At 34.0% G+C, this 24,119-nt stretch overlaps 1 protein-coding gene and 1 long non-coding RNA gene across 6 annotated transcripts in view; one reads left to right on the top strand and one right to left on the bottom strand.

Annotated features, from left to right (window-relative positions):
* LOC106666708 (rho guanine nucleotide exchange factor 11) overlaps positions 1 to 21,501 on the bottom strand; it is a 237,147-nt gene extending 215,646 nt beyond the window's left edge. For all 5 annotated transcript variants that reach the window (XM_014394066.2, XM_014394068.2, XM_014394070.2 and 2 more), the window contains exon 1: positions 21,159 to 21,501. In XM_014394066.2, coding sequence (XP_014249552.1) covers positions 21,159 to 21,190 — 32 coding nt within the window. In that variant the 5' untranslated portion in view covers positions 21,191 to 21,501. The remainder of the gene's footprint in view (positions 1 to 21,158) is intronic.
* LOC106666713 overlaps positions 1 to 24,119 on the top strand; it is a 62,229-nt gene that overhangs the window by 30,942 nt on the left and 7,168 nt on the right. The gene's annotated exons all lie outside the window — the stretch shown is intronic.

The following is a 24,119-nucleotide window of genomic DNA, read 5'->3' as shown; positions in this document are numbered from 1 at the left end:
GAAATTAGAGTAGAGGCAGAATTTAAAGTCATAGTACAATCGAAAGCCACCTAACCTTATTTGTTTCGTGTTAAGTCGTCAAGACATGCAGGAATCTAGGGAAATGAATAAATGGATGAACTGGCAATAAAAGCGCCTCACCGCACACAGGACACCTTCTGTTTCAAAAGAATTCATTCATTCAACAGGATTAAGTGATGTGAAAAGCTAATCACTAGCTGGATATAAATACAATCTAAGGAACTCGTTACATTAAGAGAAACAGGAAGAAACTTATATTCACAACTGCTTTCTTGACATTGGGACATTGCAGACTCAGTGGACATCTGAGAAAGATACGAATCAACATGGCATCTACTGGCAGACTGTTTTGGATCTACACAACAAACTAGTACAAATACTACCGTTGCAACCACTTCCTCCGGAAAGACCGGCCTACTACAAGTACCAACCATAAGCTCTTAGAAAGCGCTCTTAAAATAGCACAGCCTTTTTAATCAAGCATCAATCAAATATTCTCGGTAAACAATTACCCGCTGTAGTATATGTACGTAATACACACTCATAAATAAATATGTATACAATTCAAAAGTATGAAACGGTTAAGGTTCATCAACAGGCTAAATTACACATCACACGTAAAATGGTTCTTGAGGATTGGCGGTTAAGTCTTCAACTCGTTTACGACAAAAGCTGCAGAATTTGGATTACAAATTCACTACATTTTGGAAAAATCGATACGTTCTATTGTTATGGATATATGTACTCAAATTGTGCCAAGAGTAACGAAATAAGCAAGCGATGAAGAAAAACAGACTGTGACAGATCGTGCAGCCAGCCCTCCCCCATGAAACTCTATTTTGCTAAGGAATTTTAATTTTGAAAATTGTTAAAACCTACTCGTCTATTTTTTACAAACAGCCAAAAGCTACAGGTAAAAGGTCTTTTTTCCAAAACCTTTAAAAATTTCCTACCGAATTAATCAAAAAACTGTATTATCCAAATACATCCGTTGATATGTTGAAGCAAACAAACAAAAATACTTTGAAATCTATTCAAGAGTTTTGTAGAAAAAGGTACCAACATGAATAAAAATGTTATAAAAGTAAATTTTACATGAGAGCAGTTTGGAGTTTCTTATGATGGAGCGGTCGCTCAATGTCTAGTTTCGTTGAGGAAAATTTTTTTAGCTAGGTGTACTAATTATCTATGGCAAGAAAGTGAATCGAATAGGAAGCTTGAAGAAAAAAATCAGACCCAGGGCAGAATCATTGCAATGTCTCCAGTGCCAGTGCTTCTACTTCAATAATTCCAATTTCTTCTTGTCCAGATTCTACTGGAGTACACAGCTCTGGTAAAAACTTAGGGAGCCTGATCTGTTTAGGCTGAAAAGAAGTTAAGTCCGATTTATGGCCTCAACCAAAGAAGCAAAGAAAAAAAAGGAGCACGGCCTGTCCAAGGTTAGAAGAAGGACTTTGAAGCTGATGAACCCGCATATGGTGTTGGTGGTAATTAGGTTTACACTGTTATTTCAGATACTTCCACTCTTCCAATTTAAAAAACAAATTGTTATTTTGGACACATTTTCCTATTTTTTTATTTTTGGGCAGACTGCTCCCCTTAACTCAATAAACATAATTTGGTAGTTTCCGATATTATTTTGGACTGTCTATCCTCGCTGTGTTTGTTTTGTTAAAAGCGCTTAGGCAAAAACCGCCATTAAAAACCTGGGAATAAATTTCATGCTTCGCCCTGCTTATATTCCTTTTTTCTAGTTCTAAATTTTATAATTTTTTCATTCAACATATGCACTATATATGTAGGATGTTCACCGCCACTACGTCAACGGAGGCCCTACATGGCGGGAACTCTGTCTCTCCCCTCTATCTGGACCCCAGCTGACAGTTTGAGTTGTTACCACCACGCGGTCCTACGAACACGTTTCTTTTTACGCTAATGTATTTTAATGTTAACTAGTTATCCTTTTACTTTTGTTTATGTGTTCTTTACCAATAAACTTTAAATCTTTATCTTTTTATTTGTGGGAGACCTTTAATTCCCTACATATATTACTGAATAAAGTGAGAAAAATATATTAATTAGATTTTGATAAAGCATAGAATATTCTGGTCCATCCGGTGGGTTTTTACCTGAAGGAAGTGTGTTTTCTCGCCTCACCGGTCTTATAACCTGACCAAAAAATGCCGAAATACGTCTGACACTAACTTCCTTCTAGTCAAGAGCTACAACGCTAGGGTCAGTCGGACGCATCTTCAGATTTTTTAATTTCATCAATTCAAAATATGGAAATATCAAAAATATATTGCTGAATAATTTAAACAAATTAAATCTGTTAATTATATTTGATAACACTGAATCCGAGATTTTTATCCATCCACCTGACATTTGCCTGAAAGGAAATTTATTTTCTAGCGTCGCCTTGCTTATAACCCTAAAAAAAATTCCGAAACGCGTCTGACACATCCAAACAAAAGACCAACTATGTAGATGTGTAACGCCGGAAAACAAACGAGGATAGAAGATCAGAACGACGGAACAACTTACCAAGTCATCACCCCGTCAGACCTCAAGAAGAAATTTCAATTATTGTTGCATTCTAGCCTAAAAATAACTTTACTATTCTAAGCAGGGTGCTTTTTCACCTCAATACCTGATAATGCCAGCCAATCTCAAACCTGAGAAATTCTTTCCTGTGGTCTGTGAGGTTAACCTGCCATCATCATGGTTCACCTCTGAGAAGAGGCTTTCATCTGTCATGTGTCTAATGTTTCACTATGTGTTATTTTGTCGAGTACCACGTATATAAGAAAAAAAAAGATTATAATAAACAAAGCTCAGACAAAATAAGCTAAGGTAGTCTGTACGTATGACACGACCTTACTTGAGATTTATCACCCCGCAGTCCTGTTGCACGACGAATAGTAAAAAATAAATACATGTCAATATAATTTGAAATATTTATAATCGAGCTGTCCCATTTTTTAAAAATATTAATACTCGTACCATGTAATCCATCAGCAGCATCATGTAATACGGTTATATATGGAACGTGTATGTAGAATGTGATTAAATCCTCTTGTTTCAAAGTATACAAGTGGGAGTGAAAAAGTATTGAGCCATTTCTCTGGCTTTGAAACCATCCTTTTGATTTTCAAATTACATAACATTCGGTTACACTTGCCGATTACGGCACCCGTTACATCGGTCGAGTTTGAGAAAATGTATCAGTTAAGTAAGAACTGTTTACAAGTCAAGAATCATTTTTTTTAGTTTCCACTTTTGTTGAAACGACCGGTGTGATGGGACTAGCTCTGGGTCGGTTCCTACTTTCCTATCCCTGGTCCACCCGTTCTCGCTGTTTTGTTCTGTAAGAGGCGTTAAAAGGCCGAAACGTGTCTGTCGGATGGAAACAGGAAGGATAGGCAGACCGAAATGATAGAAAACGAGTAAACTGCATAAACACGATTTATACGTATAGTAGTACGAACATTTTATACGCATTGACAGCCTCAGAAAAAAGTAATAAAAAAAGTAAAATTTTCAAGAACAACTAGTCTTAAATGTCCATTAAAATTTATTATTTACTGATGTTCAGGCGATATAATTTTCATGGAAAAATCGTAGGAATACGAATTACAACTAACTACAAAATTATTAATTGTTTACAACATACATTACGATAGCTTATGAAAGTTTCACTCGTGCCGCCTCCGTTTGTATCTCGAGGTTTAACAAAAAAATACGCACAATATTCTTATGCGATCCCAAATATTGCAATATTCACATAATCTACAAGTTAGGTAGGTGTAGCCCGAACAATATCTTTTTCTAACTTCGTCTGTTCTTAAAATAGGCGTCTTGCGTCGTTAAGTCTCCGAGGCTATGTACTTCTCCAATTGCCTTCTCGAAACAAATGTGGAATTCTATTAATAGGGGAATAGAAATATGTTTGGACAAACAAATGAAATTTTACAATGTTGCCATTACAGATAAACTCAAAATGTATGATTGGGTCGAGAAAATACCTACGACAAGCGGACTACTAACACCTAAATGAACAAAACCCTTTATACTCTAGTTAATTGGTATTATTTTGTGCTATATAACAGGTTACTTTTTCTGTTAATATGATATAAATAATAAATATTTTCTCAAACTTTTCTAAAGTGTTTAGCCAACAAGACTTCAGCAAATGTAGAGTGTTTAGCTAACAAGACTTCAGCAAATGAAACTATCTTGGTAGGTCAATACATATGCCGAACATTATACATATCTTATATTGTACGCACATACATATTTCCCAGAGATCACCCTAAATCCCAGAGCTTTAATCCCATTTTGAGGCTGGTAAATGTAGGAAAAGCTTAAAACATGAAAATCCCATTAGAACCTTTATAAGAACTCTGTAGATGTATATTTGACTGAGCAAAGAAAGAAACAACTACATGACACAAATACATTCCTAAGTTCGTCCAGAGCGTTTTGATTTTTTGGTCAGGGATATAAGTAGAGATGCAAGACCCAACTTCCTACCAACCAAAAGAAAAAACCAAATTACAGTAATATATTTCCGTTTGGGCATCTCTGGTCATACTCATTGTCATGCCTATAACCGCTGTTGTCTGTATTTTTATAAATTTGATATATTTTTCGCCATGTTCAACGAGCGGAAAAGGTAAAAACAAGGCGAGGCAATCATCGGCATCCAACGGAGGTATTTTGTACTGTAGGTAGAGCTGTAGAACCTTCTGTCTGTTCACTCTTGAACTGCCGTCTATTTAACTTTAACAGAATGGCGTGTACTAGGTCGAGGTGAACTGATAACAGTAAGGTTTTGGGATGCTATTTTTTCCGGAAAATATTACCCAGAAAGTTCACCAATTTTGCTGTTCCACAGCAGATGCGAATAACTTAAGGTATGGTAAGAGATGGTGGTAAGGTGTTTTAACTATCAATGCTATTTTATACCAAATTTGACGCATAACAATCAAACCTTGATCAGAAGGAGGAGTTGACCATTTGACGTCCGCTTTATAGTTAGTTTCTTAACGATCATCGCCTATCCTCATTGATGTGAGTCATGAGCTTCCATCCATACCAAAGTCCTACTAAATGGAGAAACGCCGAAAAACAACTCTTAGCATACCAAAATGAGCGGTAAAGACTATTATAGGTTCATCACCCCGCAGACCACAGGAGGAAATGACACGATTTTTTGACCTTACTAATAGTCAGTATATTTAGAAGTATTGTTATCGGGTCGATATTAAAACTCATCAACGTTGATTTACCGCAGAAAACAAGTTCACAACAAAACTAGGAATATATTTTTGCCGTACGGTTTTCTTTTCTTTGGTCACAATTTAGTCATGAAGTATGGCATTTCATGTTTTAAGCTTTGCCTGCATTTACCAGCCACAAAATGGGATAAAAGCTCTGGGATTGTGTTTGCTGTTTGGGTTTGCCTGGCAGGAAATTCGAGCCAGGCGCATTTCGGTTTTTTTTCCGTCAGGGTTATAAGCAGGGAGACGCAAGATTCGACCTTCCTTCCAGTCACTGACAAAGCTATCGCATATAGAACGACGAAACTGTAAATTCATCGTAAGCAAGTGCAATATATAATAGGTAACATCGTTTTTAGAACAAATAAATTCAAATTCAATCCACTGTATTGGCAGTAAAAAATAATAGGCGTAAGGCCAAAAGGAAAAACGTGTCTAACAGACAAAACCAGTGACAGGCAGATCAGGATGATCTGAAACGACCTAACTGCTATCATTTATGTAATAAATTGTATTATTATTTATATCAATAGGCATAGAAAAACTATAACTTTAACATTCAATTAATTAAGGTTTTAAGTTGAGATAAAAAAAAGTCAGTGTCACGAGCGGGATTCGAACCCGTGAGACTGACTTTTTTTATCTCAACTTAAAACCTTAATTAATTGAATGTTATTAATTGGTCAAGCGGACCACGAAAAATAGTGAATATAACTTTAACTTTAATGTCCAATCTTGGTCTGACCAATCCTGTCAGCTGTTGTGCCATGGTGTCAAATTTTTGAGATGCTAGTTTTAATATTAGGTGTTGACTACATCCCGAAGACCTCAAGGAGAAATTCCACAATATTCTATGTATAATGACAGTAAATTTGAAGATCCATTACAGAAATTATTCCAAGTCTTTTCCTCGAGTTGTTGATCTTTCGTGAGTCAAAGAACAAGCTCTCCATACGACTGATAAGGACTTGTTTCAAACTTAGTTTTCCATTTCACGTAAGATTTATTCTGTAGTTATTTATGTTTTATTTAATTGTGTGAAACGCATTTTAATAAATATGATGTCGAGGATACTTTCGCTAGGGAACAAAACGAACCTAGCTCTAAGAACAGAAATGACATAATCACAAACTGAGGCCTGCAGCTAATGCATAACTAATATGTGATTATACAGAAAAAATTCAATTTATAACGTTATATCAAACATAAAATGAAATGTGAGGGTATCAAACATCAAGAGCCAGCTCGTTCCTGTACAAGGGGATGAAAATCGGTATGTTCTGAGAATTACAACCCTACAATCTCTTCATCTCCAGGTGAATGCAAACGAAGATAAAACGTCCTCTCCCGGTTTACTCAGCACGGCCAATGTGCTCAGCTGGGCGTCGATTAGATTAAAAATCTTTGTAACCTGAAGGAGGACACACTAGGTGGTTTTGGTGCCATAATGCTTTGCTCTAGCAAAGCCCTTTCATAGAAAATATTTTTTTTTTTTTTTAATTTGCAACTTGTTAAATATGAGTAACAGGGCTAAATTATGCTAGGTATGGGTAAAACTCAAAAATAAACAAATTTAGAGTGAAAGCCCTTGTTATCTATGTCAAAAGGATTGATAGCTCCCCTGGCAGTCGTTCGAGGACAACGATGATAAATTGTTGAAAATAGGTTTCAAAAACCATTTCATTAAAAATTACAGTACATTTCTTGGAAACATGCATTTCAATTTTGGAGTAGTTTGATCGATCTCCTGACTCCGCAGGCTGGTCGGGATTCTGCGACCTGTTGCACGGTAGCAACATGAATTAAGGTGCAGCGTAACGCCACTTGCTGCTCCCCCTTTTCATTCAAGGCATCGATTTCCTCTGTGAATGGAATGCCCTGACGATCGATGCCCCTCCCATTTATTCTCTCCTTAAATATTTGTACAAGATACGCACAGACCCTACAACTACCTTCTTTTTTTAAGCAACGGAAATAGTTGTAATATATTTTTGTTGAAGACTGCGAGGGGGCAGAATTTAGCTTGGTCAACCGATGCTCGCTGTTTTGTACTGATCCGTCTATTTTGGCAAAATTGTCACAAAAAAACTCTCCTGACAGTTCAAAATAGTGCAAATAGACGGACTAGGATGATCCGAAACGACACAACAAAAGGTTCACCCTGCAGACCACGGGTGTCCAAATAAAAGCACAAGAGTTACATTGACTTTATTTGTAGTTTTGATCGAATGGAAGTTGCTAATTTGCCTCATTCTTCTTATAACCTTAACCCTGGAAGATTGATTGCGAAACGCACCTGATAAAACCAGTGTGAGCAGACCAATATGAACGGGAACGACCCAACAAAATGTTCACCACACTGCAGTCCTCAAGGAGAGATAACTAACAATGATCTATGAAAATAACTCTAAACCTTATTGTTTCTGTAAGTCATTAATAATCATGGGCTAGCAAGAATTTCCAATCTTTTTTATATAGGGAACAATCCAACTCCATTTTGCTGCCTTGCCTCACCCTGCTTATTACCTTACACACCAAGTAGAACGATACCAGTGAACCCGTGTCACCAGGATTTAAAGATACGGCCAATCTAAAGAAATTTGTTTTAGTTTAGCAGTTTTTGTTTGTTATGCAATTTTTTTAAATTATTTATCGAGGTTATAAACAGGGTGAGGCAATTACGAAAAAATTGTAGCCAAACAAAATCATCAACAAAAACAAGAATGTCCATAAACGACCATACTAATAAATCTGTTATAATACAGTCGTATTGCCTTACTAAAGAAATTTTTTCGCTTTTGCCTGTAAGTTCATGTCAGGATTACATGTGCAGTGAGGCAAGATACGAACTTCTTTCCAAGCAGAAGCTATAAAAAGTTTCTGACAAACCAAACCAGCAAGACAGACCAGGAAGGTCTGGTAGGAAACGACCAAACTGCATGTCCATCACTCCCTTGACCCGAACAAAAAATCGCACTAAATTTCTTTTGTCACTTTTACAACCAGCATGTTTTGCAACTGTATTTATCGCTTATTTATCAGAAATTGTAATTAACATTGAAAGATTTGGACAATTAGCACTATCTCACATCCACATCCTTTTGATGAAGTAATACATTAAACCGGGGGCCCTTTGTTAAAATGTAATACGCAATAGTGGAAATAATTAATCATCAACGTAACTTCTACTACTACTAGTCCTGGCTTAATTAATTGTAAATAGCGATAACTATTTCAATTCAACTTTCTACTAGGCCACGAAATCGAAGAAAAGGCTGCTTTTTCCATCATCTAACTAAATTGACTCATTATTAATTAGCATCTCTAGTTTCGTAAATTTGAAAACCTACTAAAATACAAATTAGTTCTTTCGTGGGATTTTTTACTGAGTTTGGTCCGCCCATTCTCGCTGGTTATGGATGTCAGACGCTTTCGTTCTCTTCAGAGGTTGGTCTATTTGTTAATTGGCATATAAAAGGACACGACTGATAAAATATCTAAACAGGCCAAAGCGAAAACCATCTGAGAGAAAACAGCGAGAACATTCAGGCCAACATAATCAGAATAAGCTAAATCTCTCACACCCCAACACAACGACCACAAGAAATATTTTGCTTAAAAAATTATTTACTTGTTAAAATAAATTGTTGTATTATTTCTAAAAACATAAATCTCTCATTTTAAATAAAAATATGTAACATTTATTTGTGTCCTATCTAATTTTTTCTTTGTAACATGTACGAATACCCTATTGATATAATATAGTTCCGTTGATATAATAACTAGGCAATAAAAATGCTCAACATTCAAACGATTTGTTTATTGTTTAGTTGTTTCGGATCAATTTTATCTGGCTATCCTTGCAGTTTGACTTGTCGGATCCCGTTTCGGCTTCTCCCCATCTTCAGTTTTTAATGATTTGGTTGAAACCCATTGTTGAAGATGAGAAGAAGAAACGGGTCTGACAGACCAAAACGACGACGATAGGCAAACTGAAAAGTTCGAAAATGACCCAACAACTGGTTCTTCACCACAGTGGGCACAAATCAGCAGTGAAAACTATCCATTATTACCATTTCACCATTTTTATTTAACTGGTAAATGCCAAAAACTATATTATTAAAAAATTCACATAATACATAATATGAGATTTATCAAAACTTTGCCAGGCTTTTTAAAGCAGATTATTTCAACTTCTTAGTTGGGGTGATTAAATAATTAGCTTTAAAATTATAATATATAGGATAAGTAATTATATCTTCCTTCGCCCAATTCTTCCAAATTCAATTATAAATTTATACATAAATCAACAAAAAACATGCTTGAAAACACATTTTTGGCCTTCAAACGAAAAATTAAGGGTCGTTACTTAACAAACTAACTTGGAATATTACAACGAATAATTTGCCCACAAAAAAGTATGATAGAGCTATAAGCTGGTTACCCTTACAATTAGTTAACATGCAAAACTTTACACTTCACGAGGAAACAGAGATTCAGCTCGTATTGTTGTAAAATGAAATATTGGTCATATCAAAAACTATTTTTTCAAAACAAAAAAAAAAGATTAATTCAATGATTTATGTGTGGTGGTTAGTGAACGTTAGTCAATGATTATTCGGAGATCGTGAGGTACGGTCTGGTGTGACTTAGGTTTTAGAAAAACATTTTCTTTATCAACGTTTCGATCTTTTTTGAGATCATCTTCGGGGCACAAAGTGTTTGGGCAAAGGGCACTTTCAACACGACACACGAGAATGACACTTGTGTCATCTAAACGGAAAACAAACACTTTGAGCCCTGAAGAAGATCTCAATAAAAATAGAAACGTTGTCACGATAAAGAAAATGTTTTTCTAAAACCTACGGCACACCAGGCCGCATCTCACGATCTCCGAATAATAAATGATTTATTTTCTAAGGATCAAATCCCATTAAAAAAAGAATATATTATAATCAACACTATAAAAGAAAACAGTAGAAAAATTATAGTCAGGCCATTAAAATTAAAATACATTTTTGCATTTGAACTTTTGTTATGTGATTTGTTTATTTGTTTTTTTATTTTTTCTAGTACGAACTAAGACAAAAAATATCTTTAATCCCTTTCACAAATCTACAACAAGTTTGTTACAATCTATCAAATCATTTTACGATTTATTTTTCAAGGGCCTTATCGATCTAATTATTTATCCCCATGCTTTATTGTTTGTGATATCAAAGTAATAAAAAAATTTCTTATTGCCCAACTATCGTGGTATCCATTAAATACCACTACCAATCTTGTTGTTTTAATCCGGGCTTATTAGGTTGTGCGGTAGTTCGAAATAAAGAACAAAATTTGTAGTTTAAGTTCATATCCAATCATTAGATGATTAATAGCTGGTTTTGTACGTTAGACGCGCCCAGGTGGAAGGTATTTCGCATCTTGTCTCTTCCTGCTTATAACCCTGACCAACCGCCAAAACCAACCTGACAAAACACCGAAACGAACCAAGAGTTTGATTGAACAAGCCACCTCCGAGAACACAAGGAGAAAATTCCTCAAAACTTTGTTTTTTAGTAATTTTAAGAGAAGCTCTCAATCACATTAACTTTTCAACTATAATTTAGGAAATGATTTCCCTTTCTTTTGTTTGATTTCGCTGAGATTTGAGATTTTCCGGTTTCATATGATCCATCAGAAATGTTAAGTACAAAATTTGAAACTGGGATCATATCCAATCATACACTGCTTATCCTTGTTGCTTTTGAACGTCAGACGCTTTTCAGGTTTCTCCCGGAAGGAATTTCACGTCTTGCCTCTCCCTGCTTATAACCCTGACTCAAGCTGACAACAGACCGTGTTATTTCTCAACACTGTCTTTAATAATTTTAAGAATAGCTCTTTATCTCGTGTAACTTTTTAATCGTAGTTTAGGAAATGATTTTCCTTTTCTTTATCCGCTGAGATTTGAGTTATAGAGGGATAAAATACTTTAGAATTTGATTAGAAAATCGTGTCACGAAGCTGGTGACAACCAGGATTTCTTAACCAATTAATATTCTCCCACTCCTTGCCTAACAATAAAAAGTAAAATTGCAAAACTTAATTCTCTCATTTGTCCAAAAAAGGTTAATGATAAAATGCTGATAATTGCGTTAGATTCGCCGTGTAAAACGTACATAAAAATAATCACCTTATAGAAAAAAAAGCTTTAAAAATGGGTACAATATACCAATAAAAATGTACAAAGACACTCGTAAATATGTAAAAGTTAACAAATGTTTTTATTACAAAAATACTTGTAATTGAAACAAATTTTAATTCCGACCTATTCAAGTATCCCCCATCTCCCAATTAATATTATTATTTTATCGTAAAAAGCATAAATCGTCATAAAAACATGGAAAACTAAGCCCAGGACTCCCTGGGTGAAGCAGCACACAAGATAAAGGAATTTTACAATTTTACTGTCCATGGAGAATCATCGATTAATTGCCTCGGCGCATAAAATAATTTAATTACAACGAAGAGGAAAATCGGTTCTCGGTTTATAAACAGAAACCGTCAGTAATTAGCCATAAAGCTTATTTCGACAAAGATAATATTACTCATGTCGTGCGTCATATCAGTCAAAATTGGATTAACAATTAGTGTAATGTTTAAACAATATATAACGCTTTTCCAGGTGCTTATTTGTCCAATGCAGACGGCTTAAAGGAAAGTTCGCCTGAAGTCGTAAATAATCTAGTCTATTAAAACTTAAACATATTCGTCTCTCTGTGTATTTAACTAATGGAACAATTACTAAAATCGAAATCATGAAAGAAGAAGCAATTCTTCGGCTAATTCTTTCTTTGAGTGTCAGCTTGGCTGACATTTCATGTCATAATTGTCATAACCGCATCATTAATTATTAAAATATACATGAAATATATTAAAGCGTCAGGATTGAAAAAGTATCCGTGGGCGCAAATTTATTCGTACAGATCGGCAAAGGAAAATTGGTTTAAGAAAAAAATAAATAAAAATAACTCGATTATCTATCTAATCGATTAATTTTTGAAACAGTTTGACAGCTAACAATATTAATTACAACCAATTCCACCTGGCAGGAAATCTCTTGTTTACATCTCACGAAGAAAAAGTGATATATGCGTCAGTCTGTGAAATACAAATCGAAAATCAAAACATTTTTCAAGACATCATATCCTCAAAATAGACCACCTCAGAATAAAATATCTGATATAGCCTTTAAATCACATGTTAAAGTGATTACACTGTCTTTAAATTGACCTTTTCAAAATAAAATATCTCAAGTTGACCTTAACATCTGACATAGTCAATAAATTGATATCCTCAAGTACATTGACTTAAAAATCATACATTTCAAAGTACAATTACTAACTGTAACGTTGACCTTAAATGGACACCTCTCAAAATACATCTGTCATAGTCATTAAATTGACGTCCTCACGTAATAACTCATTGGCTTAAAAATTGATAGACCTTCTCAAATACAATTAATAATTGATCTTTCAGTTCAATATCTCACACTGACTTTAAATTGCGCTTCCCGTCTCATGACACCAACCTGGCAGTAAAGTTTTTTGACCCATGGAAAAGAAAACAGCTTCCTCGGTTTGTGAAATACAACCAAAAACCAAATTGGCTTCTTTCAAAAAGCCTAGTCTTTTTTGACTGTCTCAAAACACAATACACTGACCTTAAATTCACCTTCTCAAAGTAAAATAGCTCACATTGACCTGCCTCAAAATACATCTGACATAGTCATTAAATTGAAGTCATCAAGCAATAACACATTGGCATAAAAATTGATTGTCTCAAAGCACATATGACTTAGTCATTAAATTGACCTTCTCAAGTAGAATTAATAATTGATCTCTCAGTTCAACATCTCACATTGACTTTAAATTGACTCCCCGTCTCAAGACATCAACCTGGCAGAAACTAGTTTTTTCACCCATGGAAAAGAAAAAAGCTTCCACGGTTTGTAAAATACAACCAAAAACCAAATTAACTTCTTTCAAAAAGCCTAGTCTTTTTATTGACTGTCTCAAAACACAATACACTGACCTTAAATTCACCTTTTCAAAGTAAAAAATCTCACATTGACCTGCCTCAAAATACATTTGACATAGGCATTAAATTGACGTCCTCAAGTTCAATATCTCGCATTGACTTTAAATTGATCGTTTTAAGTATATCTCACATTGACTTTAAATTGAGATTCTCATCTCATGACATACCAACCTGGCAGAAAATATTTTTTGACCCATTAAAAAGAAATCCACTTCAGTTAGAAAGCACTACCGCAAACCAAATTGGCTTAGTTTTTCTATTGACTGTCTTAAAACACAATACACGGCCTTAAATTTACTTTCTCAAAGTACAATATCTAACATTGACCTTAAATTGACTACTCTCAAAATACATCTGACAATCATTAAATTGAGGTCCTCAAGTACAATATCTCACATTGACTTTAAATTGATCGTCTCAAAATACAATATTTCACATTGACTTTAAATTAAGCTTCACGTTTCATGACATGCCATTCCAAACAGGCAGAAAATCTGTTTGACATCTCATAAAAAAAGTTTTCACAATGTATAACATACAACCAATGTACAACCAATTGGCTTCTTTCAAAAGCCTTAGTATTTAAATTGATAAACTCAAAATATAACATCTAACGTAGTTTTAATTGACGATCTCGGGTACAATATTGATGTTAAATTGATTCTTTCAGTGCAATATTTGACATGGACTAAATTGACCTCCCCAAAGTACAATATTTGAAATTGACTAATAATACATCCAAATGGCAAAACTACTTTCAAAACATCATAGTCACAATACAATATCTAACAACAAATTGGCCGACTCAAAATACAACAGCTCACATTGACTTTAAATATACCATCTCTAAACTATAACTTCCATTAAATTAAATTGAGCGCCTTGAAGTACAATATCTCACACTGACCTTCTCAAAATAAAATTTGACATAATCTGTCTATTACAAGGGCCAAAAAATCTATATATCTGTAGATATATATATTCTTTAAATTGACCATCCGAAAAAAACAATGCCTCACGTAAATTTTAAACTGATGCCTCTAAGTATAATATCTCATGCAGTATGTAAAGTAACCCTTTTAAAGTGTTTACTCGATCTGACTAAATCGTCTTAAATTTGTTCATACCTATTTTAAAGTTAGCTTGTCAAAATAAAATTTCTGGCATACACTTTAAATTGATCATCTCGAAAATAAATTGTCTCACATACACTGAATTGATTCAGTAAATGATCCGGCAAATTTTTTATTTAATTGACCCACTAAAAGGTAAATGATCTCACATAGACTTTAAATTGACCTGGTCAAAATACAGTATCTTCCAAAATTGTAAAACTAACGATCTCATATCTCACATAGACTTTAAATTGACCTGGTCAAAATACATTATCTTCCAAAATTGTAAAACTAACGATCTCATATCTCACATTGACTTTAATTTTGCTCATCCCAATTATAATAAATGGCGCGGACTTTAAATTGACCGTCTCAAGTAAATTATCTTTGTATTTTAAATTGACCTCAAAATACAATATCCGACATAATACAATGCAGGACTTTAAACTGGCTGTCTCAAAAAACAATATCTGGCATACACTTTAATATGACCGTTTCAAAGAATAATATATGAATCAATTGGCCAACCCTAAAGTACAGTATAACATATTAACTTTAATTACCGATGCCTAATTACAATATCTCATTTAAATTTTAAACTTACCGTAAATACTGTCATACAGTATTTAAAAGACCCTCTCAAAGTGGTTTACTCGATCATGCTAAACCATGCTGTCTCAAAGTATCTCAGACTTTTTACACTGACCATCTCAGCACTATAATTGGCCTAGCGTTTAAATTGGGCGTCTCAAAGTACATCTCATATGGACTTGAACCCTTCTCAAAATAGTAGCACATACTTTAAATTGACCGTCTCAATTTGAACTGATCATGTCAACATTCAATTTAACATCAGTCACTTAAACTGACAGTCTCATATCATATTGAGTTTAAATTGGTCGGCCCAAAGAATAATACTTGACATAGACTTTTAAACTGACCTCCTGTAAGTACAATACATTTATACATTACTTAAATAAGCCCTCTCTGTGTGTTTACTTTCATCAGGCAAAACAAAATGTTTTATGTATATCGCATAGCTTTTTTATCGACCATATCCAAACGTATTTAAACTGAGCATCTTAAAGTACGGGGTAGCACATTAATTTCAAATTGACCCTCTTGAAATACAATATGAATGAATGTTAATATAAAATATATAAATTCACTCATTTCGTGGTCCGCTTGACCAATTAATATATTACAATTAATTAAGGTTTTTATTTGAGATAAAAAAGTCAATGGTACGAGCGGGATTCGAACCCACGATCTTCGGCTTGATACGCCGCTGCTCTACCACTTGAGCTATCGTGACTTCGAGCCACTCGGACACCATCCCAACCTACAACTTTTCGAATTTGGAAAATGGCAAAAAGGAGAGAAAATTCAAAAGGTGCGGTTGAGATGGGAAGTTGGTGTCCGAATGGTCGAGGTCACGATAGCTCAAGTGGTAGAGCAGCGGCGTATCAAGCCGAAGACCGAGGGTTCGAATCCCGCTCGTGCCATTGAATTTTTATCTCAACTAAAAACCTTAATTAATTTTAATATATTAATTGGTCAAGCGGACCACGAAATTAGTGAATTTAATGAATTTAAATGAAGTAAACTTCACTAAAGCTCTCCGAGGCCATTTCATTTGTCGCCGAGAATCCAATCCGATTACACGACATTTGAAAAGTGGCGAATAGGAGGGAAAATTCAAAAGGTGCGGTTGAGATGGGAAGTTGGTTCCGAGTGGATCGAGGTCACGATAGCTCAAGTGGTAAAGTAGCGGCGAATCAAGCCGAAGGTCGTGGGTTCGAATCCCGCTCGTGCCATTGACTTTTTTACCTCAAATAAAAACCTTAATTAATTGTAAAATACATAAGTAACATATGATAAATACTATATACAAAAACATTATCTGGCATATACTCTAAATTGACCGCCCCAAATTTACTTATAATTCATATAAATTAGATTGACATCAAAATTGAATTTCTGATCATCTCAACTACAATACCTCATGAAATAGACATTTAAATGGATCGTCTCAAAGCACTTGACAGACCACTTGGCAGTTTTTTTTTTGTTCTCATGGAAAAGAAGAGATCTTCGTCCGTGTGTAAAATACGACCAAAAACTTCTATCAAAACATCATAGTCATTAAATGACAGATTCAAACTAAAAATCCGTGGTTTTTAAGTTGATCGTTTCAAAATTAAAATCTCCCTTTAAACAGGCCGTCAATGCATCTCAAACCCTGGTTTAAATTTAACATTTCCGTGAAACATTGTCAAAATATCTCACTATCTTAGAATCAACCTTCTCCAAGTATTTAAGTCAGAAAATAACCACTTAAATTTTCTCACTGTCTTTAGAACGACCTTCTCAAATTATATCAGACGGTGTTTAAAATCAAGTAATCAACCGTCTTCAATTACCATAAACTGGTCTTAAATGAATCTTCCTAAAGTATACCAGTCTGTAAATTAACCGCCTCAAATATCCAACATAGACTTTTATCAGCCTGAAAGAGTTATAATATGAAACGTGTGTGTTCAGCATGCCCTATTATTGTAATAATGGGGAAAAACTATTAACTTCATTTTTCCATTGTCGTGTGGACAAACTGATTGTTTTCCTTTTTTTATGGAAAAACCACTGAAGTGCATCATCCTTTCCAAAGATAGACCTCAAAAAAGCATCAAACACAAAAACCAAAAAGTTCTAAGGCAGATATAAAATTGTGTTTGTGGATCCCAAAATGGAGAATTTTATATATAAATTGGATAATTAAACAGTAAAATAAAATATAAAATAAACAAACTAAAAGATATACTAACTTAACTTTGGACTCGTGTTAATCTTCTCAAAGTTTGAACGACAATTTTGAAATTTTCCTACCTTTAACCCCAAACACAAATACCAAAATATCATTTACTCTTTTAACGCAGATAAAGAAATGTTGGTAAACGCCTGCGATTAAAAAAATTAATTTTTTTAAGCGGACAATTAAAAGGCAAAGAAATGGGACAATAACAAAGCCTTGTGACAATCTATTTTTCAAAACTATCATCACTACCACAAATAAAATATCAAAACCTCTTGCAAAACATAATTAAGACATTTGCAAACGTTTTGAATACCTAAACAGAGGAAAAAAAGAAGGCTGCCAATTTAAATAGCAAAACAACTAGGGCAACTGTAGATTTGTGTTAATCAGTTCAAGGTCGAATAACACTTTTCAAATTTTCTTACCTTTAACACCAAACGCAAAAACCTCTATCATGAAAATTAATGTGTTAAAAACTACAAACAATTCTAAACGTTGTTCAATACCTAAATGGATGATTTTGTAAGAAAAGATGACAAAAAAAATTTTTTTGTTAATCTAATTAATGCTTATTCTATGTAAGAACAAAACTTTGAAATGTTCTTATTTTAACATCAAAACACAAAAAAGCAAATCTCTTTCAAAGCCTATTCTGGATTAAAAACTACAAAACGTTTGAAAATTTTATTTAAAAATATCTAATGGAGAATTTTATAAGAAAAGCGAGAAATTTATATAGCAACAGGGAAATTTACAAAAAAAAAAAAAAACTTTGGAAAACGTTTTTTGAAATCCTAAATAGAAGATTTAGGAAAAAAAGGCTGACAATTAATAGCAAAACAATTTGTGGAATTGTGTTCATTATTTTATATTTGAATGACACATTTGAAATTTTCTTTTGGGTCTTGCAATTTAAATAGCAAAAAAACTCTTTTAAAGACTGAATTTCTGGATTAAAAACTACAAAAATGTTTGTAATTTTTTTTAATGTATAATGAACGATTTATGTAGCAATACGGAAATTTACAAAAACTTAACACAATTTATTTGTGTTAATCAGTCCAATTCTAGGTATGAACAACACTTTTGAGATTTCCTTCCTTTAACATTAAAACACAATCAAAATCTCTTTAAAAACTTGAATTTCTGAATTAAAAACTACAAAAACACTGATAAACGTTTTTGAATACCTAAATGGAGGATTTTTTATTTTAAAAAAAAGCTGACAAATTACATAGGAAAACAACTTGGGCAATTTTAGAATCGCTTTTTATAAAAGATGGTTTATTTACAGGTTAATCTGTGAATAGAACCATCTTTTATAAAAAACTGAACCTACATACTCACCCCAACTTCATAATTTCTATAAGTGTGGAATTGTGTTAATTATCCCGTATTTGAATGGCACTTTTAAAATTTTCTTACCTATAACACCAAAAGCAAAAACGTAAACCTCTTTCATGAATTCAACACATATTAATGTTTAAAAACGTCAAAAACATTTCTAAACATTTTTATATAATAAGAAAGGATGACAATTTAAGTAGTGAAACAATTTGTTCTCGTTCAATTGTACGGATTAACTAAACTTTTGAAATTTCCTTCCTTTAACATAAAGACATAAAAACAAAAAACTCTTTCAAAACATGAATTTCTGGGTTAAAAACTACAAAAACTTTTTTTAATACCTAGAATTTTTTAAGAAAGGCGGGCAATTTAAATAGCAAAAAAACTTAAGACAACTGACTTGTATTAATCTGTTTAATTCTATGTATAACAAAACTTTATTTCCTTATTTTAACATTTTAAACAACTCTTTCAAAGTCTGAATTTCTGGGTTAAAAACTACAACAACGTATGTAAATCTTTCTAAAAACCCAATGGAGAATTTTATAAAAAAATCGAGAAATTTATGATCAAAACACAAAAATCTCTTTAAAAACCTGAATTACTATATTAAAACTACAAAAACATTGATAACCTTTTTAGAATTCCTAAATGGAGTATTGAAAAAAAAATGTTGACAATTTAAACAGCAAAACTTGGGCAACTGTAGAATTGTTAATTATCTCATATTTGAATGACACATTTGAAATTTTCTTTTGCAACCTGAAATTTAAATAGCAAAAAATTACTTGGACTTTAGTTAATCAGTCGATTCTAGTATGAACGAAACTTTTAAAGTATTCTTGCCTTTAATACCAAGCACAGAACCAAACCTCTTTCTGAATTCAACAGGCATTTATGTTTTAAAAATGACAAAAACATGCCTAACAACGTTTTTGAATACCAAAATGGATGATTTTGTACGAAAGGATGATAATTTAAATTTAAAAAAATTTGACTTTTGTTAATAAGTCCAATTCTAGGTATGAACAACACTTTTGAAAATTCCTTCCTTTAACGTGAAAACACAAAAACCAAAAACTCTTTCAAAACCTGAATTCCTATGTATGAATGTTAAAACTACAAAAACATAGTTAAATTTTTTTGAATACCTAATGGAGAATTTTATAAGAAAAGCGAGAAATTTATATAACAATAGGGAATTTTATAAAAAACAACACAATTTATTTGTCTTAATCCATCCAATTCTAGGTTTGGACAACACTTGAGATTTCCTTCCTTTAACATTAAAACACAAAAATTTCTTTAAAAACCTGAATTACTATATTAAAACTACAAAAACATTGATAATCGTTTTTAAATATCTAAATTGAGAATTAAAAAAAAGGCTGACAATTTAAATAGGAAAATTTGGGCAACTGTGGAATTGGGTTATTACCTCATATTCGAATGACACATTTGAAATTTTCTTTTGCATCTTGAAAAATTAAAAAGTAAAAAAATTACTTGTACTTTTCTTAATCAGTTCGATTCTAGGTACGAACCTAACTTTTGAATTTTTTTTTACTTTAACATCAAGCACTGAAACCCCAACCTCTTTCTTAATTCAACATGTATTAATGTTTGAAAAACAATAAAAGCATTCCTATACGATTTTGTACGAAAGAATGACAATTTAAATAGCAAAAAATGTGTTGACTTATGCTAATAAGTCCAATTCTATGTATGAACAACACTTTTGAAATTACCTTCCTTTAACATCAAAACACAAGAACCAAAAACTCTTTCAAAACCTGAATTTCTGGGTTAAAAACCTCAGAAAGTTTGTAAATTTTTTTTTAAATACCTAAGGGAGAATTTTGTGAGAAAGACGGGTAATTTAAATAGCAAACATGTTAGGGCAACTGACTTCTGTTAATCGGTCTAATTTTAAGTATGACCGACACCTTGACAATCCTCTCGCGCAAACCTCAAACCACATCATTGTAGAAACAAAACGTGTTCACGTTTAATTGTTTAATCCTTTAACTCTCCTTCAAAGTGATAATTAATAAAAATAGGGGTGGGTTTTTTATTTTTTATTTTTAGCTTTCAGACCTGGGAACGTTCCAGTTCTGAGAAATTGTTATCATTGTTTGAAAACATTGGGCGCAAGTAGGCCGCCCCTGTGTTCAACCGAGGATCCTCAAAATCGCTGAAAGTTTTTATTTTTATATTTGTCTCGGACTGGATTTTACACGACGGCCGAGAGAAAACTATGAGGCTAGTATCGGGGAAAATTCAGCGATGTCAGCTTATTCACGATTGTAAATCGGACGGTAAAACGTTCATTTTCTTCTTGAAAATTTCTTGAGTGGATTTTTAAGTTTTGAAAAGGCTGGGAGGCGGCCCGGGGCGTTTCGATTGAACTATTAATTTGACAACCCTTCTGCCTGATAGAGGCGGAGGGTCTTTTGACAAGAGGAAAACAATGGGAAAAAAACAACTACTCACTTATCCGACGCTCCGGTGGTTGCGTTATCCATGACAGCCACTTTTCCGTTTAATTCATATCACTCGGTCGGCGGTGAAAACACAATAACCACTGGACACATCACTTTTTAACAAAACCGTCTCTCCCTAACCCACTTTCAATTCGGTGCAGAAACCCTTTTTGACTCGAGTCCGAGGTTTTGGGGTTCCGTTCGGACGACACGGCCTCACCAGCGACCCGTCTGGCCACGAACTACGATCCCAGGCGAAGGCGAGAGTCAATAACAACAAATAAGTCGACACGGCAAAGGCTAAACCCGAGACACTGTTACTGACTGACACCAACAAGTGGAAGCCATATTGTTTCATTGACATTATCCCCGTACTGCACGCCCCTCGGTACAATAGAACGTCCCGGACCCTCCTTCCGATTATTTCTCTATTTTTAAAAAATTCCTATTCTCAATTCAAACAATTATAATTTTAACTCGTCACTTTTGACGATCTGGAAAACGAAATTTCGAGAAAAATTTGACATTTGATTATTGTTTTGAATAGGGTGGCGCTTCCTCCTAGCACCACCCTTCCCGCCTATTTACAAAACGTTCAGAGTCATTTTGACAATAAAAAATACACTGACAGGCAAAAAATTCCGCACACTTGTAGTACAACTTGATTTGTATATATTTTTATACATTAATCACAGTTTCACGATTTTTAACGTTCAATGATTGAGTCTATGTCTAAAAAAGTAAAAAAAAAAAAAAAGTAAATTGCTAAGGAAAACGAAAAATTTTAAAAAAAGACGGACAGATAAAATTAGTTTTAAATTTTAAGTAACATTTCAATATCGCATATTTCCTCCTCTTGCCTTAACGCCTCGGCATACTTTCTACTAGTCTAAAAATGTCTCTTTGCTGGATGTTAGCCCATTTTTCACTAAGAGACCTTTCAAGATCACGGGGTGTATCAGGAAGTGAAGGGACGTCTTTTGACGTTATCCCATAAATTTTTGATGGGGCTCAATTCTGGAGAACGTGCTGTCCAGGCAATGACCCTCACGTTATCCTGTTGAAGGTATGTTTGTACTATGCGACCGACATGTGAACGGGCATTATCGTGCATTAGAATAGGATTGCCGTGGATTTCTTCGAGGAGAGACAGCTCAAGTTCCAAAATTTCATCCACATAGCGAGTGGCCGACAGAGACCCTCCACGAACAACAATCAACTCGTGCGACTGTCCATTATAATTCCCGCCATCACTGAGCTGCATTGAAAAGGTTGGCTCTGGGAAAAATTACAGGCTTTGTACCTTTCATTTCGCCTTCTCCACACTCTTTCATGTCCATCTGGAGATCGTAGAGCAAATCTACACTCATCTGTAAAAAGTAAGCAGACCAATTTTCCAAAGACCAATGGCTGTGTTCTCGAGCAAATGCGAGCCGTGCAACTGAGTTCTGGTCCTCTTACCGGGCGAAAAGCCAACAGTCCATACTGATTTAATCTTCTTCGAGCTGTGCGTTCAGAAATTTGGACACATCGAACTTCCTGGAGCTGATGAAACGCTTGAACACCAGTAAGGTGCCGGTTTCGCAAAATTCTCAAAGTCAAAAAACAGTCATCCTGAAGTTCTGTTACCCTAGGGCGTTCAAAACTGGGCCTTCTATGGTAGGATCCAGTTTCTCAAACATCTAACATAGTCTCGCCGAGTTTCATAGGGTACTCCGATGGCAATAGCTGCATACACGATGGAACGACATCATCAATAAGTGCCACAGCATGCGCAACATCCTCAGCACTGTGACATTTTTAAGTTTAAAAATTGAACGTAAGAAAACATACATGAAAACTAAACAGTTTATTGCTTCAGAATTCAATTGACACTGATTAAAAATTTTAAATTCCGTAAAAATTAAACATTGAAAAATCCTTTATCCTTTTTTTGAATTAATGTTTAAATGCGTTTACGACTAATTGATATTCCCAATTTAAAACAGCATAAACAAATATTTATTGATAAAAAAATGAGACAAATTAATTGAATATCTAACAGAGAATTTTGAAAGTAAGACAGGTAATTTAAATAGCAAAAAACCCAAGACCACAAATCATCGTTTTGACCATAAATACAATTTGAAGCCATGTTTCCTTTCCAACCTCCTATAATTTGCTTTCAAAATATAAACATTATATTTTGTCCTGGCAGCTTCTTCGTTGGCTACTTTTGAAAAATCTAGGGCAAAGACAGCGGCAATTGGTTTTAGTGAAAAAATATATTTTTTCTTTTGTTCTTGGATAAGAAAGTCGACTCTTACTAATTTAAAGGTGGGAAATATATATATATTTTTATTATAATTAATTCGGCGAGGGAATGGGAGACAAAATTGAGGATTGAAATTTTCATATCCATACGCCGGTGCCGATATTACTTCTGCGTTCNTATATATAACTTCCCATCTCAACCACACCTTTTGAATTTTCCCTCCGTTTTGCCATTTTTCAAATGTCGTGTAATCAGATTGGATTCTCGACGACAAATGTAATGGCCACGGAGAGCTTTAGTAAAGTATACTTCATTTTCAATCATTAAATTCACTAATTTTGTGGTCCGCTTGACCAATTAATATATTACAATTAATTCAAAAGGTGCGGTTGAGATGGGAAGTTGGTGTCCGAGTGGAGCGAAGTCACGATAGCTCAAGTGGTAGAGCAGCGGCGTATCAAGCTGAAGATCGTAGGTTCAAATCCCGCTCGTGCCATTGACTTTTTTATCTCAACTAAAAACCTTAATTAACTGTAATATATATTAATAGTTGAGATTTTTCACATTTATTGTTTGAATTGTATGGCCTGTGTCCTTTGTTTAAATGATTGTCCAAATTGACCAGTGCTGAGACAAAACACTGCCCGACGAACAAAACACACTAGATAGATTTTTTTATGAGGGTTCAAATCAGCCAAAAATCCTATCAACCCTCAG

Source organism: Cimex lectularius, unplaced genomic scaffold (genome assembly GCF_000648675.2).
Source record: "Cimex lectularius strain Harlan isolate CLEC.00 unplaced genomic scaffold, Clec_2.1 scaffold2, whole genome shotgun sequence".
Classification (NCBI taxonomy): Eukaryota; Metazoa; Arthropoda; class Insecta; order Hemiptera; family Cimicidae; genus Cimex; species Cimex lectularius.
This window is presented reverse-complemented; position numbering and strand designations above follow the sequence as displayed.